Source organism: Camelina sativa, chromosome 10, assembly GCF_030686135.1.
Source record: "Camelina sativa cultivar CO46 ecotype springtype chromosome 10, ASM3068613v1".
Lineage (NCBI taxonomy): Eukaryota > Viridiplantae > Streptophyta > Magnoliopsida > Brassicales > Brassicaceae > Camelina > Camelina sativa.
In genome coordinates, this window is record NC_141889.1 from 7486585 (window position 1) to 7500532 (window position 13948).

General features: G+C 34.8%; 2 protein-coding genes across 2 annotated transcripts; both read right to left on the bottom strand.

The window, feature by feature from the left end:
- Positions 1-5567: 5567 nt before the first annotated feature.
- Positions 5568-10969, bottom strand: LOC104717889 (putative F-box protein At4g23960). The gene is made up of 3 exons (XM_010435533.3): positions 10623-10969; positions 10316-10512; positions 5568-5938 (listed from the first exon to the last, which is right to left on the bottom strand). Exons 1-3 carry the CDS (start codon positions 10812-10814, stop codon positions 5710-5712), a joined length of 618 nt encoding a protein of 205 aa, XP_010433835.2. The 5' UTR covers positions 10815-10969; the 3' UTR covers positions 5568-5709.
- A 177-nt stretch (positions 10970-11146) lies between these two features.
- LOC104717890 (SUN domain-containing protein 5) lies at positions 11147-13883 on the bottom strand. The gene is made up of 4 exons (XM_010435534.3): positions 13338-13883; positions 11977-13124; positions 11776-11861; positions 11147-11668 (listed from the first exon to the last, which is right to left on the bottom strand). Exons 1-4 carry the CDS (start codon positions 13540-13542, stop codon positions 11431-11433), a joined length of 1677 nt encoding a protein of 558 aa, XP_010433836.1. The 5' UTR covers positions 13543-13883; the 3' UTR covers positions 11147-11430.
- Positions 13884-13948: the final 65 nt, after the last annotated feature.

Sequence of the window (13948 nt, forward strand, 5' to 3'; positions counted from 1 at the left end):
TTAATTCGATTTTAATCAAATTTGGTAGTATAATAAAACTTCTATAAATTAATAATGTTGGGACCAAAACATTTTATTAATTTATATTAATATTAATTTATTTATAAATTAATAATTATTATTTTATAGTGTAAATTAATAGGTATATGTTTAATTGTTTATTTTTTTAAAATTATGAATTGAGACAATTTTTGCAAAATAAGATTAGAATTTTGGATGTTGTAAATTTTATGGTATTGGAACTGAATTTGAAATAATTAAAAATATTATTGACAAGAAATTATAAATATTATAGACAAATTCACTTATACACATGACATACATATTTAAATTTATGAATAAGAATATCAATTATCATATTTTTATAGTCTATCAAACTATCAAAGTGTACGTAAATGATAAATATTTAGAAATTGAAAAGTTTAAGCTGTTTTATGAAATATTATAAAATATATTATATCATTATAGTTTGAAGATATAACATAACAATTGTTTTATAAATATGAGATTTAAGATAAACATATTTTAATATATCAATATATATATATATATTACATATATATATCTGTAAATTTACATGATTATTATTAAATCACACGTAAAAACTTTTAAAAATACTTGTATATACAACTATATAGTTCGAAATCGAGATTTAATTTGAATTATAAATAAACACCTATAAGTGGCTACGCAAAAGTAATTATAGTAGGCCTCGTACGTAGATCTACACACATAAAACCCACAGAGGATGATAGTGGGAACTGGGAAGGATAATAAAGGGTTAAACATCTATAATTTGGCTTTTAGAGCTCTAATTATAAATCATAAAATGCTACAAAAAGGAAAGAAGTTGCCAATCAAAGTAAGGATTTGTGTGAATGATTGTCTTTACACTGCTCATTATTGCGCCACAATGGTTGGAAATAGAATTTTGTATAAATAGCTTTATTGCTTGACACCTGTACTTTTACATAATGGACTATACTTTATACTGTGTATATGCTCGTGTGTGTGTGTTTTTTTTTCCGTTAATTAATTAACTTATAATTCTAATCAAAGTGTCCCTTAACCCCCTCTTAAGAGTCAAGGGTCACATTTGGCGTTATTAAATTATAAAACTGATACTTAATTATGATGTTGATCATATGAAGTTGAACAAGTCATCTTGCCGTGATATATTTAGTAGTTAGTAAACGAGGATTCTGCGTAAAATACAGTATATTACCAGTATAAGATCCATACACAATAATAGTTTAGTAAGGGTTTTTTATACGTGTGAACAACACTCGTAAACAATAGCTAGGTTTAACTACATTGTTTTCCTGCACATGAACATTTTTTTGAATCAAGATCTTAAAAAATAAACACATACTAATAATTTACAAATAGAATGATTAAAATATGAAAGTAAAAGGAGTAAAATAAATAAAATAGCAGAGATACAGTACTATGATTGGCTGGACAAAGATAGAGTTTGCGCACCCATGTGGAGACCAACCATTTGAATGTTTCATCGCCTATATACAATAAAACCTCTATAAATTAATAAACACCATAAATCGGGCCAATGTAAAAAATAACAAAATTTGATAAGCTAATAAGATAATAATTTTTATGAAATCCCCATGTAAAATATGGTCTCAATAATATCATAAATTAATAATCATGTAAATTTACATATATATAATGTATATAAAGAAAAAAAAATATAATGTATGTTTCTCCTAAATCTCATATCTACAAAACAACTATTATGTTGTATTTTCAAAATATAATGATATAAAATCTTTTGTAACATGTCATAAATATAGCTACATTTTTTTAAAGTTTTCAATTTTTAGATATCCATCATTTACATTTCGATAGTTTGATTGACTATTAAAATACAACAATCTATATTATTATTCATAAATTTAATTTTATGTATGTCATGTGTATAGGTGAATTTGTCTATTGTATTTGTAATTTATTGTTAATAATGTTTTCTAAATATTAAAAAATTCAATTTCAATACCATAAAATTTTGAATATCCGAAATTTTTGTTAAAGTTGTCTCAATTCATAATTTTTAAAAATTAAACTATTAAAAATATATCTATAAATTAATAATTATTAATTTACACTATAAATTAATAATTATTAATTTATAGATAAATTAATATCACTATAAATTAATAAAATATCTTGGTCCCAACATTATTAATTTATAGAGGTTTTACTGTATATCTAAATATTCCATTTATTAACCAGTGGATTTATTATATAAACCATGGTACACACTCTAATCAATCGCATTTTAGTCCAGATTCATAACTACTACTTATTAGATGGATAACATACATTAAATGAAATAATTGCATACTTGTATAATACATGAAATAATATAACAGTACTTTTTTTTTTATTTAAATAACACAATTAAACTCTAAAAACAGTTAAATTTTAATTTTACAATTTTAAGGTTTATTCTTGCTAACATTTCATGCATATCAAAGAAAAAGTTATTCACAAATCTATATATAATAACAATCCGAATAAATGCGACCAATAGTTGTGTTTTTTCAATCGTACATTTTGGATATTTTCTGAAAAGTCGTGATGGTTCATTAAAACGGTTATTTATGAAAAGTTACGACTGTTTACTGTAGAGTTGTGTCCATTGGATCATTCATATCTTTTGAAATCTATATATATTTGTCTGTTTGAATTGTTTTCATTTTTTTGCCACGACACAAAATAATATAAATTTTCAATCTCAATAGTTTTTACGGTTTCCTAAATTATTCTCTAGCATTCATTCTTTTAAAACTAAAGAAATTTCTTCAATTCTTGATTTAACAAAATATTTTTGGAATGATGAATCTAATTTACAACTTTTAGTCAATTTTAAATATAAAAATATCATAAAAATACCTAGAGTTTTTTTCCAACAGTTAGATGAATTATATAGTGAGTTATTGAGTTTGACATTTCCAATATGGTAATAAAGATGTCTTTTATTTAAAAGCAGATTATATTGATTATTAGGTAGAATCAAGTGCAGACAGTTGCAATATTTTTAGTATTTTTGTGAAAAATTGTTTTTTTTTTTTGTTTTTTTGTTAACTCAAACAGTTGTATCTGTTCATTGTAGATTTGTGTCTTTTCACTATATTTTATTCATATTTTTTTATCACAATTTTTTCGTTCTAACAGGTGTGTTTATTTAAATAGTCATGTCTTTTGAACTTTCTATATAATTGTCTCTTCATCAATAACTAACAAATCATACTTTGTTGAAATAAAATTTCCGTTTCATGTTGAATTTAAATAAAAAAAACATTATCTAACGTTATATTATAATCTTACTAAAATTTTAGAAATAATTATAGCAATAAAGAAATTTAATAAAACTTACTATAGAATTTATAGTTGTGTCTATTTATCATAATTTATCGTTCAAAACTATTTTAATATTTAAAATTTATTTTATCATGTTTTTGAAAGTTGTATATTTTAATTTCAATTTTTCTTTGATATAGTTTTATTCATTATTAAATATATTTTTAATTATAATTATTTAATAAAACTACATTTACTCATTAGAACCATTAGTTCAATATTCTCATTTAAGATCACTTTGCCACTATGATTTTTTTGATTGTAGCTTTTTACCATAATTCTTCATAAAATATCTTATATATTTATAGTACTTTAAACAATGTTTTTTGCAAAGTTACATCTATTCTACATAATATTTTTTGTTTATAAGTTTTCATTTTGATGGTTGTATTTTTAGTAATAGTTCAGGTTTAATGTTTTTTTTGTTCAAATTCAGGTTTAATGTTTATGTTTTCAAACATCTATTACATTCAAATGATTTCATAATGTATAATTTTAAATTTTAGATTTTTTTACTTTTTTTTTAAAATACTTCTCCGCGACATCGCGGGGGGTTTGAGTCCTAGTTAATAATAATGAAAAGGTAACAATATCTCACAATGGATAAAATACTCAACTATGATCAGGAGGGGCTAAACTGAAACATACATTCCAATCAAAGGAGTACCTAAACCTCTGAACTAGAGTCAAGAGAACATCAATACATGAGCAGGCATTATGGTTCAACGGTTCAAAGTTTTTAATATTGATTTATATAAGAAGAAATATAGGGTTTTTTGTTCGTTTTCTTTTATTAAAGGTAAAAATAATCACTTCCTCAAACAGTGTTTAAATTATAATTTTGATAATTTTATGCTAAATTTTGGAATATAAAAAAAATTATCACATGAGCTACCAGATTTTTCATTCAGGTATATAATTTCAAAAATCTTAAAGTATACATATATAAAATTGGAAAATGCTAGATTTAAAAGAAGCATATCCATTTGAATTTCACATTAAGACATTTTCAACGGGAATAATTATATTGAGTGTTAAACAATAAAAACAATCCGATATGAGAGGGACACTTCTTTATATTCTTTTATCATATTTAAATCTAAAAATAATTAAACTTTTTTATAACAAATTTTAAAAAATTGAATTACCAACTAATAAAATGTATTGTATAAGTTGAAAAGCAAGGGACCACATATTTTTATTGAAAAAATAGACTTTATACATGACAATGTTATTGGTCATTGATGTAGTACACTAATAATAATGTTTTAGTAGGATTTGATTTACTGGACCGGCTACAAAACAAAATGTTCCGGGATAAGTGGGATCTTTGTTCCTCTCGTTTCCTCCAAATGATGTTGACTTTCATTGACTTGCTCTCTCTGAGGTTCCCCTAGCCGTAGGATCTTTAGGTACTCTTTTTGAGTCCGTCAGATTCGGAGGTTCCAAATCTTGGAATACCATCATCCCAAATCTGGTGCATCTACAAAAACGCCATTACATGTGTCAACAACTTTTGTTTTCCACTATCATTCATTGTTTAACGTTTTTTTCTTTTTTTGGAATTTTTAGTGATTAGATATTAAATTTCACTCTCATAAACAACTAAAAACAAGGAAAAACAAATAGAAAATAAAAATACACGAATTATATATTAGTAGTTCGTTTTCAGTATAAAACCGATGTTAATTTGTCAACCGTTGTTAATTGTTGTTGTAAGTAGTTTTAGCACAGTATGTATATACGTACCTTGAATGTAGCAGCTATCATCATCATCGCTCGTACGCATTATCATTGTATAGGCTCCTAATACTTTGTGCCTTTTTGTCATTTGAAAGATGATGTGTTTTTGGATCACGTTACTAGTAAGAATAGGTCAAGCTAACATATCGATAGGCAATCCAATCTTTAAAACATTGGCTAGCGAATGTAGACGTTTATAACTTATATAGCACATATACATTTGTAGATCAGACCAACACTTTCCAAGGGTTAGTCTAGCTAGTTAAGTTGCGGATCCTACATTACACATGATGTTATATTCTATATGGTTTAACGAAATTCGCCTAAACTAAACTACAATATTCGTAAATTCAAAAGACTCAAATGTCTTTTAGAAAATAAATGTGTGTAGGTTTTCAATAGGGAAGACTAATTAGAACAATGAGATCGACCCAACAAAAAAAAATTAGCAAATCAACTTGCAATTAGACTTCTTTATTTAGAACATAACTTTGTCCTGAGATTTAAAAAAAAAATAATAATAACCAGAAACCAGTACTATACCAGGTCCAAATACGCAGTTTTGTTCTTCATATTTTTTCTTTCTCAAGGGATACTGGAGCTGGAGGATTGATGGCGGACCATGAGCCACCGGCCATTATGGAGTTCAAAGACATTGGTGATGTGGGAGTACGAGCCAGATATATGGGCGGCAAACGTGGTTACCCAAGCCACGCTGGTTAGAACCCGTGTCTGCACATCACGGGGGTCGTAACGGTAACACCCAAAGTCCTTGTCAATATACAACTCCCATTTTTGCATCACTGCGTCATACCTATAAACGAGGAGTATAAGTGATCAACACGATGAGTGAATCTGAAGCTATAGATCGATGTTGTTCAAAAAATCTCTTAAGAAACCCAAAAGAGCATTATTAATTAGAAAGTATATATGTCAGCCATTGTATTTCCAGATATTATCAGGAGGAACCCGTTAGAATGGAAGACACAAAGATGTTAGTAAGGCGCGTTATATATATATATATATATATATAGTTGTTAGTATGTTAGAATGGAAGACACAAAGATGTTAGTAAGACCTTCACCAAGGCCCCCTCTTCTCACAAAATCATTGCAACGAAAAACTGAAAATCTTCATCTGGTTTAAATTTTGATGAGGGACAGCTTTGCGTAGACCTAACTACCAATCTCTTCTCCCACCTACCTTACCAGGAGGACAAGGGAGAAACCTCTGAGGGACATTCTGATCCAGAAAGTCTATCAGGCGATAAAGATAACCCAGATATGGAAACTGATAGGTTCCTCAAAATTATCTCTAAGTGAATGCTTAAGAAGAAGGATTCAAGAGCAAGGGCTGAAGGCCTTTTAACCCTCTAAACCATATCCTTTTATGGATATTTTTTGTCGTAATGTAAGAGGGTTTAATGACCCACTAAAGCATCGGAGTTTACGGAAATGGCTCATGCTACATAAGCCTCTTTTTGGTGGGATTATAGAGACCCACGTCCATCCATCTAAGGCTCACAGTTTTGTCTCTCGAGCGGCCCCAGGATGGAGCCATGCGGATAATTATGAATTTCCGGAGTTAGGAAAAATTTGGGTTCTATGGCACTCGTCAGTATCTGTTACCATCCTCTCCAAATCTCTTCAGATGGTCTCATGCTCTGTCAAGCTTCCCTTCGTCACAAAGGAACTGGTGGTTTCCATTGTCTATGCCTCTTCTACTTCCAGTGATGACATAAAGGAGTTATGGACAGAGCTCCAAGATTTTGCGGATTCACCACATTGCCTCAACAAGCCTTGGCTGGTTCTAGGTGACTTCAATCAAATCTTATACCCCCATGAGCACTCAAACCCAAGCCTTGTAACGTCAACACGAGGAATGCGGGATCTTAGTCAGTGCCTGCTTCATTCTGGCCTAACAGATCTCCCATACCATGACAACACATTGACATGGTCCAATAAGCATGAAGTGGACCCAATAGCAAAGAAGCTAGATAGAATTCTGATGAATGATGTCTGGTTTCAAGAATATCCGCAGTCTATAGGCGTTTTTGGCGAGCCAGGGTTCTCTGATCATAGTCCCTGTTGTGTATTCTTGGATACTACGAAGCCAAAGCCAAGGAAGCCCTTTAAGTTCTTATCTCTACTGAACAACAATCCCGAGTTTGCAAACCTGATGAGCACCTGGTGGAATGCCATTACGTTTGACTGCTCCAAAATGTTGAATGTATCCAAAAAACTCAAGGAGCTCAAGAGTATCATCAAGGAGTTTAGCAAACTGAACTACTCAAATCTTGAACAGAGGACTGCTGAGGCTTATGAGAAACTCCTGTCCAGTCAGCAAATCCTTTTAAGCACAAACTCCGCGCAAGCTGTTCAGCTAGAGAAAGCGGCACATACCAATTGGTCTACCTTGGCTAAAGCGGAAGAGTCTTATTTGCGTCAGAAATCCAGAATTTTCTGGTTGGAGGATAGAGACAGAAATTCTAAGTTCTTCTACCGTGTTGTGGCCTCGAGATTGGCACAAAATCAGATTCTTTACCTGATGAATGAGCATGACCTGATTGTTGATTCATAACAGGGGATCTAGAAGCTAGCAGTGGATTTCTATACAAGACTCCTTGGCTGTAAAGGATCTTCAAGGTCTTCATCCGTGGAGGAGATTCAGGGTATTGTTCCACAAAGATGCTCTGAGGCAGCAGTTCATCTTCTGGACAGAAGAGTCACACCAGAGGAGATCAAAAACGCCCTCTTCTCCCTACCAACCAACAAAGCGCCGGGCCCCGATGGATACTGTGCAGAATTCTTCACGGCAAACTGGTCAACTGTTGGGAAAGATATTGTGGCAGCTGTCACGGAATTCTTCACCTCAGGTCAGCTTTTAAAACAGTGGAACTCAACCCTCCTGACCCTTATACCGAAAATTCCAAATGCTATAAGGATGACAGATTTCCGACCAATCTCATGTTGCAACACCATCTATAAGGTAATCTCGAAGATCTTAGCTCAAAGGCTTAAAGCAGTTCTCCCGGATCTCATATCAAACACTCAATCTGCTTTCATTCCGGGTAGACTCCTAGTCGAAAATGTCTTGCTGGCAACAGAGTTGGTTCAAGGGTACAACCAAGTGAACATCTCCGGGAGAGGCATGTTGAAGGTTGACCTCAAGAAAGCATTTGACTCAGTACAGTGGGACTTCATCCTGAATGTCCTGAAGGCTATGAGTTTTCCACCACATTTTGTGACTTTGATCAGTCAATGCATCTCTACAACCAGGTTCTCAGTTTGTGTTGATGGTGAATCTTGTGGATATTTCCCTGGCGCCAAAGGCTTACGGCAAGGTGACTCAATATCCCCCTACCTATTTACTCTGGCAATGGAGGTTTTCACAAATATGCTCAACCAATCCTACATGACTAACCACATAGGCCATCACCCTTCAGCGAAAAATCCCCAGATTACTCACTTGGCATTTGCGGATGATATTATGGTATTCTTTGATGGTACAAATGAGTCACTTGTAGCTATCAACTCAGTTCTGCAGGAATTTGCACAAATCTCTGGGCATAAAAAGAACAGAGCTAAGACGGACTTGTTCCTAGCTGGAGTGAACCAGCTTGAAACCAATCGGATAGCTTCCCTTGGCTTCAATCTTGGTTCACTTCCCATCCGCTACTTAGGGCTCCCTCTGATGCACAAAAAGCTTCGTATTGCTGACTATCGTCCGTTAATTGACAGCGTTAATGCAAAGTTCTCACATTGGTCGGTACATGCTCTGTCCTATGCTGGTAGAAAGGAACTGATTTCAACGGTAATCTATGGCACAATCACGTTCTGGGCCTCAGCTTTCGGTCTACCAAAAGGCTATCTAAAAACTATTGAGAGTCTTTGCTCAAGATTTCTGTGGAATGATGACATAACAAGGAAAGCAAATGCAAAAGTCTCTTGGAAAACTTTATGTTTGCCTAAAGAAGAAGGGGGAATAGGCTTCCGGGATTTTAGCCAATGGAACAGAACCCTTCAGCTGAAGCTAATTTGGAGGTTGTTCTCAGCGAGACACTCCTTATGGGCAGAGTGGATCAGAAACAACAAAATCAAAGATGCGGTCTTTTGGTCTATTGATGAAAAGAAGCCTAACTCGTGGACATGGAAATCACTCCTCCAACTGCGTCCATTGGCTATCCAATTTATCAAATGCAAACTGGGATCAGGCAAGACAGCTAGTTTCTGGTATGACTGGTGGACTCCACTGGGCCCGCTGATTCGACTATTTGGACAGTCAGGTCCTTCCCAAACAGGTATCCCTCTAACTGGTTCTGTAGCTCAAGCTTGCTCTTCAACAGGTTGGTGCCTACGACCCGCGAGATCTCCTCAGGCAGAACTCCTTCACATTCACCTGTCCACAATCACAGAGCCTATTGCAACTTCAGAAGACGACACATTTGTGTGGAGCCTAGAGGATACGGATCATGACCACCTTAATACAAAAAAGACATGGGAAGCTATAAGGCATAGGCAACCTCCACTTCCCTGGACATTGCATGAATGGTACAGAGGAGCGGTCCCGAGGCATGCTTTCATGATGTGGATCACTCATCTTGATTGGCTTCCTACTAGAACTCGTTTAGCAAGCTGGGGAATGCAAGTTGACACAACATCCTGCTGCATCTGTGATACCCACCCTGAAACAAGAGATCACCTCTTCTTGCGTTGTGATTTCAGTGAGGATATCTGGTTATAAGTGACTTAGAGATTAGGCTATAGTCCGTTTGTATTCCATACTTGGGACGCATTTTCAGCTTGGCAAGACATCAAAGACCCGATTTCAACCCAAACGCTCCGGAGACTAGTATCGCAGGCCGCCATTTATACAATTTGGATTGAGAGGAATAACAGGTACCACAACAGAGTCGCCACACCTGCTCATGTCTTATTCAAAATGCTGGATAGACAAGTACGTGATGCCATTCTGGCAAAGAACCATTGGAAGAAATTTAAGAAACTCATGGAAAGCTGGCTCAGATTTATCTAGAGTCCATTGCTATCTAGAGTCTAATAGATACACTCTTGTTTTTATTTTTTTGTGCAAGAAGTATCTTTTGTATACTAGCTATTGTAATCGCTTCAATTATTTTCATTAATGGAAAATTCACAGTTATACAAAAAAATATATATATTTATAGTTGTACCCGGAGACAAGTTCACCAGAGCCATAGCAGCACTTGACATAATCAGAGTTGAGCCAGATACTAGTCATTCTATCAATTTCCCTCGAATCAATGATGCTAAAGAATTCATCGTTCACATCCCTGACTGCTTTAGTCGCTGCATAGTACGCCTTCCACCCATTAACCGGGTTTAAACCATTTGTTTCCTCTGTAAAATCCTTTATGTAGAGATTGCAAATGAAGAAATCAAGAGATCAGCACCAAACAGTGTCTCCCAAATAAAGTGAAATGACAAAAGTAAACCCCTTTCATTAAGACACGAAATTACCTGGCGATAAAGGGACTTCCAAAGGCTATCATCATTAGCAGCCTTCATCATCGAGGTACTCGTCATTGACAACTGGCAGAGACTTGGGATATCCAAATAACTGAGCGCGTAGGTCGTAACCTCCGGAAGCAACTGTTCAATCATGGACGTTCCCGGCTTATCGTCAGCGACCCTCGTCGCCTTCGAGACCATATTTCTGCTGTGAATGAAGGTGGACTCAAGGAGAGTGAGATGCGGCTATGAGAAATGGATAGAGGTTTATGACGGCAAGTATCAAAGATCAAGTCCACGTTATGTTTTGTTATGTGGTACTCCTTTATCCAAACCCTAAAACATCGTTGTGTTGTGTATTCTTCTCGTCGGCGAGTGGGCCGGTTCGTGGAAATTAGGCACAGTGATCGGTTTGGGCTGCGATTTGGTTCGGTTTAATATTTTTTGGTTAACAGTTTAATTGGTTCAAAACATAACGTTGCAAAGTCGTAAAATTACATTACCATGAATGATTTTACTTAAAGTGTATCTAATGATCGAGATAATTTATTTCAATTATTACTGTAGTATGAAATAGCATCTCGTTCTTGTTGGTTACACAGCACCAGTTTGAAACATTAACCACACAGACACAGTTAATTAAAGCTCTGAAGTCTAAGCTCTCAAGAAAATCAGTTGACAACTGGTTTATTTTTGGATCCAATTTAACAATATCTGTGAAAACTCAAATTCTATTCCTAATCCCTAGGCCTAGAAAACTTAAATAGCAAGTCACTGTTAAAAGACACCTAAGCCTAAATCTTCCTACATGTACTACCTAAGAGAGCAAAGTAATGAAAATCATGATGCTGCTGCTTAGAAGTATCATGATCCAACCGCTATCCGGCAACAAGGACCGCACTTTATCCGTATAAGACATCCTCAGAAACGCCCAAAGTCGCCTTGAGACTAACCGAATCGTTGCTAAGACCACAAAAAAGAGGCTTATCAATAGAAATCCAAGCTCTTTGCTCTCTAGATTTGCTTGTTCTTTCACAATCTTCTCTACATCCAATCTGCTTTCAAGAAAACAAGAAGACAATTGCTGTCAACTAAAGAAAACGTTTAAACTCATGTGATAGCTCCCCTGCTCTATAGTTCAAAAAAACAAAACAGTACTGACCTCAGTGCTGTGTTTCCTCTGGCCAATGATTCTACACGGGAAGCTACAAAACTTTTCCATAGCTCTAGGTCTCTAAGTTCCTTTTCCTGCTCAAAGAATCTCAAATTCATTACTAGTTTGTTCTTTTACAACAGATAAAGACTTCAAGACAGGAGATGAACGAAATCGGGACTACAAAATCGGAAGAGAAATAAAAATTACCATTTTCATTTTCCATTCGGTGATCTCTCTGATATCAGCTTTGCTTTTCTCCACAAGCATAAGGGTTCTCTTCATCTCCAAGCTAAATTCTGGTTGCTTGTCATTCATTTGCTTTACAGAGTCTTCAAGAACCGATAAATTCATCTCAATCAATTTAACTTTCTGCATCATCACTTTCAAAACGTTATGCTTCTCCCTAACTTCATATTTCTTCTCTCCTATGACATTAATCGTCTTCACAGCGTCATCTTTCTTCTTCTGCGCTTCAGTTTCTTTGCCAGTCTGATCTATCGTCCTATTGCTTTTAACTTCCCCATCTTGTTTTTCATCTGCGGTTTTAAGTTCCAGCATAGCTGGTTTACTGGGAAGAGTCTCTGATGGAACAAATAGATCTTCAAGCATCTGCTCAAGAGCATCAATGCCAAATACCTCCACAACACTCAGAGTACAGTAAAACTCAGATCCGTAGTGACTAACTAAGTTAAGTTTAAGATATCTCAACCATTTAGGTTCTGGGAGCCGGAACGTCTGAATCTGCTTAATGTTTGCAGCCACAAAACTCCCAGCGGGTGTCCACATCTCGGTTGGGTAACTCAAACTACCTGACAAGCTAAACTCTTTGAGATTCGAAGAATAATGCTCAAAATTTGCAATTCTCACCGTGTCAACCAGCGTCTCCTCCGCAAGTTCAATCACGACAGACTTATTAGTCACTGAACACGGGTTTCTTAGATACTTGTCATGATCTTTGCCAAGCACATTGCTAGCTCCTTTTGCTTCCTTGTTATGTCCTACCACTTTTGCGCCCTTCATAGCAGAGGCATAGTTATACCCAGTTCCATCTGGTTCTAACCTATAATGAGTTGCATTATTCACAAGCTGTGATGAGCCATTTGCTTTGAGACTTTTGTCTTCAAGATTGGCATATCTAGGATCACGAGCTTCTAGGGTCTTCTTGTTTATTCTTCGTTCTGGCATCACAATTTTGCAGATCAACAAAGCATTGTTCCCAAGAACATGCTCATACACATCTTGTAACTGGCCGTTTCTCAGGAGACAATAGTTGTTTTCTTTTCCAGTAGCTCCACCAGAACTCGTGGAATTGAGGATCTTTGGAACTGATCCATCAGTGTGATTCCCAATTTTATCTACAAAACAAAATTGATTTCTTCAGAGAATGAAAAAGGATAACAATGCAGAAGCACAGTATAACAATCTCAGAGATGTACCCAAGTTCCAAAGATACTAAATTTGGAGTCTTTCCTTAAATAACATCTGCAATAATCATGTCATCTCTCTCTCTCTACAAACAAATTGCGGAGGAAACAAGGGTAATAACGTAATAGGGTATACATTGTTACCTCCATAATCATGGCTTTGGCCAAGCTTGGAGTAGACGAGGAAGAGGAAGCACCAGAGTAAGACAACGAGAGGGATAGAACGCTCGACGAAGCTGCCGCTTCTTGAATTAACAACATTATCAGCCTTTTCGGAGATTCTGACAATTCGGAACCTTTGCAATTTTTCATTCAGGCATATCGTCGAACAACTTCCGCGCTTCACCATCTCTCTAAGCAGAGCAGAGATCTATACTCGTGTTACACGAGTCGTGTGTGCATGCACAGATGGATAGAGAGCGAGAGCGAGAGAGATCGTTGGTTGTAGTATGAATATGACCTGTATCTAGAGCAAAGGAGAAGAGGGCACGAGGAACAAGAGGAGAAATAGACAGACGAAGAAGAAAAAAGAAAAATGAAAAAGTAGAGAGAGGTAACATGTCTCGTGTTGCTGTCTTCTTGGGTGGTTTGAAAGAAGAACCTAACTTCTCTTTTGTCCGTGAAGAGACCGGTTTCTTCGGATTTTTTAAAAATTAATTTCTAAAAAAGTAGTAACAAAATTTCATAATCTTCTTCTTGGTTATAACTTTCAACGGCTACTTAATGTCTAATTCTATTCTATTGTTAGCAAATTC

Excerpts from the sequence above, each read along its gene's own strand:
- LOC104717889 (XM_010435533.3), bottom strand. The coding sequence starts at position 10,814 with ATGGTCTCGAAGGCGACGAGGGTCGCTGACGATAAGCCGGGAACGTCC. Across the intron at positions 10,513-10,622 it reads GGAAGTCCCTTTATCGCCAG|GATTTTACAGAGGAAACAAA; the intron begins GTAATTTCGTGT and ends CTCTACATAAAG. Across the intron at positions 5,939-10,315 it reads TCTGGTGAACTTGTCTCCGG|GTATGACGCAGTGATGCAAA; the intron begins GTACAACTATAA and ends CCTCGTTTATAG.
- LOC104717890 (XM_010435534.3), bottom strand. The coding sequence starts at position 13,542 with ATGGTGAAGCGCGGAAGTTGTTCGACGATATGCCTGAATGAAAAATTG. Across the intron at positions 13,125-13,337 it reads CCAAAGCCATGATTATGGAG|ATAAAATTGGGAATCACACT; the intron begins GTAACAATGTAT and ends TTTGTTTTGTAG. Across the intron at positions 11,862-11,976 it reads CCGAATGGAAAATGAAAATG|GAAAAGGAACTTAGAGACCT; the intron begins GTAATTTTTATT and ends TTCTTTGAGCAG.